Here is a 1,080-nt window from a genome sequence, read left to right as displayed (position 1 = left end):
TTTCGTGAGGAGCATAGCAGCGGTTCTCTACCTGAGGCTACAGTGCCATCCAGCGGGCTAACCCCTGGGAAATCCTTACATTGTTTTCCCCATTTGCCTTTGACAGAGAATCCCATTGGACGATGGGCCTGACTCTGCCACAGCCTCACACCTCATGACGCATTATAAACATGTGAAAAGTGGGTGCAAATGCTGCCAAATCCAAAAAGATGCATTTTACACAGATGTGAATGATGGTATGGGTGCAGGGCCAGTGTGAACAAGCCCCTTCAGTCTTTATTTGGGATCCTCTTTCTCTGGAACCTCTGGACTATCCTCCTGCGGATCTGCTTGGTCTTCACACTGTACACGATTGGGTTCATCACGGGTGGGACCAGCACATAGACATCGGCCATGAGGACGGGGACGAGGGGAGAGGCACTTTCCTTGAAACGATGGATCATGGAGATGCCAATCATGGGGATGTAGAAGATCAGGATGGCACAGATGTGGGAAACGCAGGTGTTCAGAGCCTTGAGGCGCTCCTCCTTCGATGCAATGCTCAACACAGTTGTAACGATCATGACATAGGATAGTACAATGAGAAGCACATCTAAGCCCATCGTGCTGATGACCACAAACAAGCCGTAGATGCTGTTGATCGTCCTGTTGGAGCAGGCCAGCTTCATGACATCCTGGTGCAGGCAGAAGGAGTGGGAGAGGACATTGGGAAGACAATACCGCAGCTGCCGGAGGAGAACAGGGGTTGGCATTACCATGACCACGCTCCTCACCATGAAAACCAGCCCTATCCTGGCAACAGTGGCATTGGTTAAGATTGAGGTGTACCTCAGGGGCTTGTGAATGGCCACAAAGCAGTCAAAGGCCATGGCCAGCAACACGGCTGACTCCATGACAGAGAAGGTGTGGATGAAGTATAGCTGGGCGAAGCAAGCATCAGCATTAACCTTCCTGGAATTAAGCAGGAAGATGCTCAGCATTGTGGGCATTGTGGAAGCTGACAGACCCAGGTCGGTGAGCGCCAGCATGCTCAGGAAATAGTACATGGGCTGGTGGAGGCTCAGCTCCGCCCGTATAATG

The 1,080-nt window shown here is 51.8% G+C and overlaps 1 protein-coding gene across 1 annotated transcript; it reads right to left on the bottom strand.

The window, feature by feature from the left end:
- Positions 1–269: 269 nt before the first annotated feature.
- On the bottom strand, positions 270–1,076 carry LOC116830425 (olfactory receptor 51L1-like; the record flags this gene model as incomplete). Its single annotated transcript, XM_032789896.1, has 1 exon — positions 270–1,076. A coding segment is annotated over one exon (807 nt), but the record flags the coding sequence as incomplete, so codon positions are not given.
- Positions 1,077–1,080: the final 4 nt, after the last annotated feature.

The sequence above is a fragment of the Chelonoidis abingdonii genome, chromosome 1, assembly GCF_003597395.2.
Source record: "Chelonoidis abingdonii isolate Lonesome George chromosome 1, CheloAbing_2.0, whole genome shotgun sequence".
Classification (NCBI taxonomy): Eukaryota; Metazoa; Chordata; order Testudines; family Testudinidae; genus Chelonoidis; species Chelonoidis abingdonii.
This window is presented reverse-complemented; position numbering and strand designations above follow the sequence as displayed.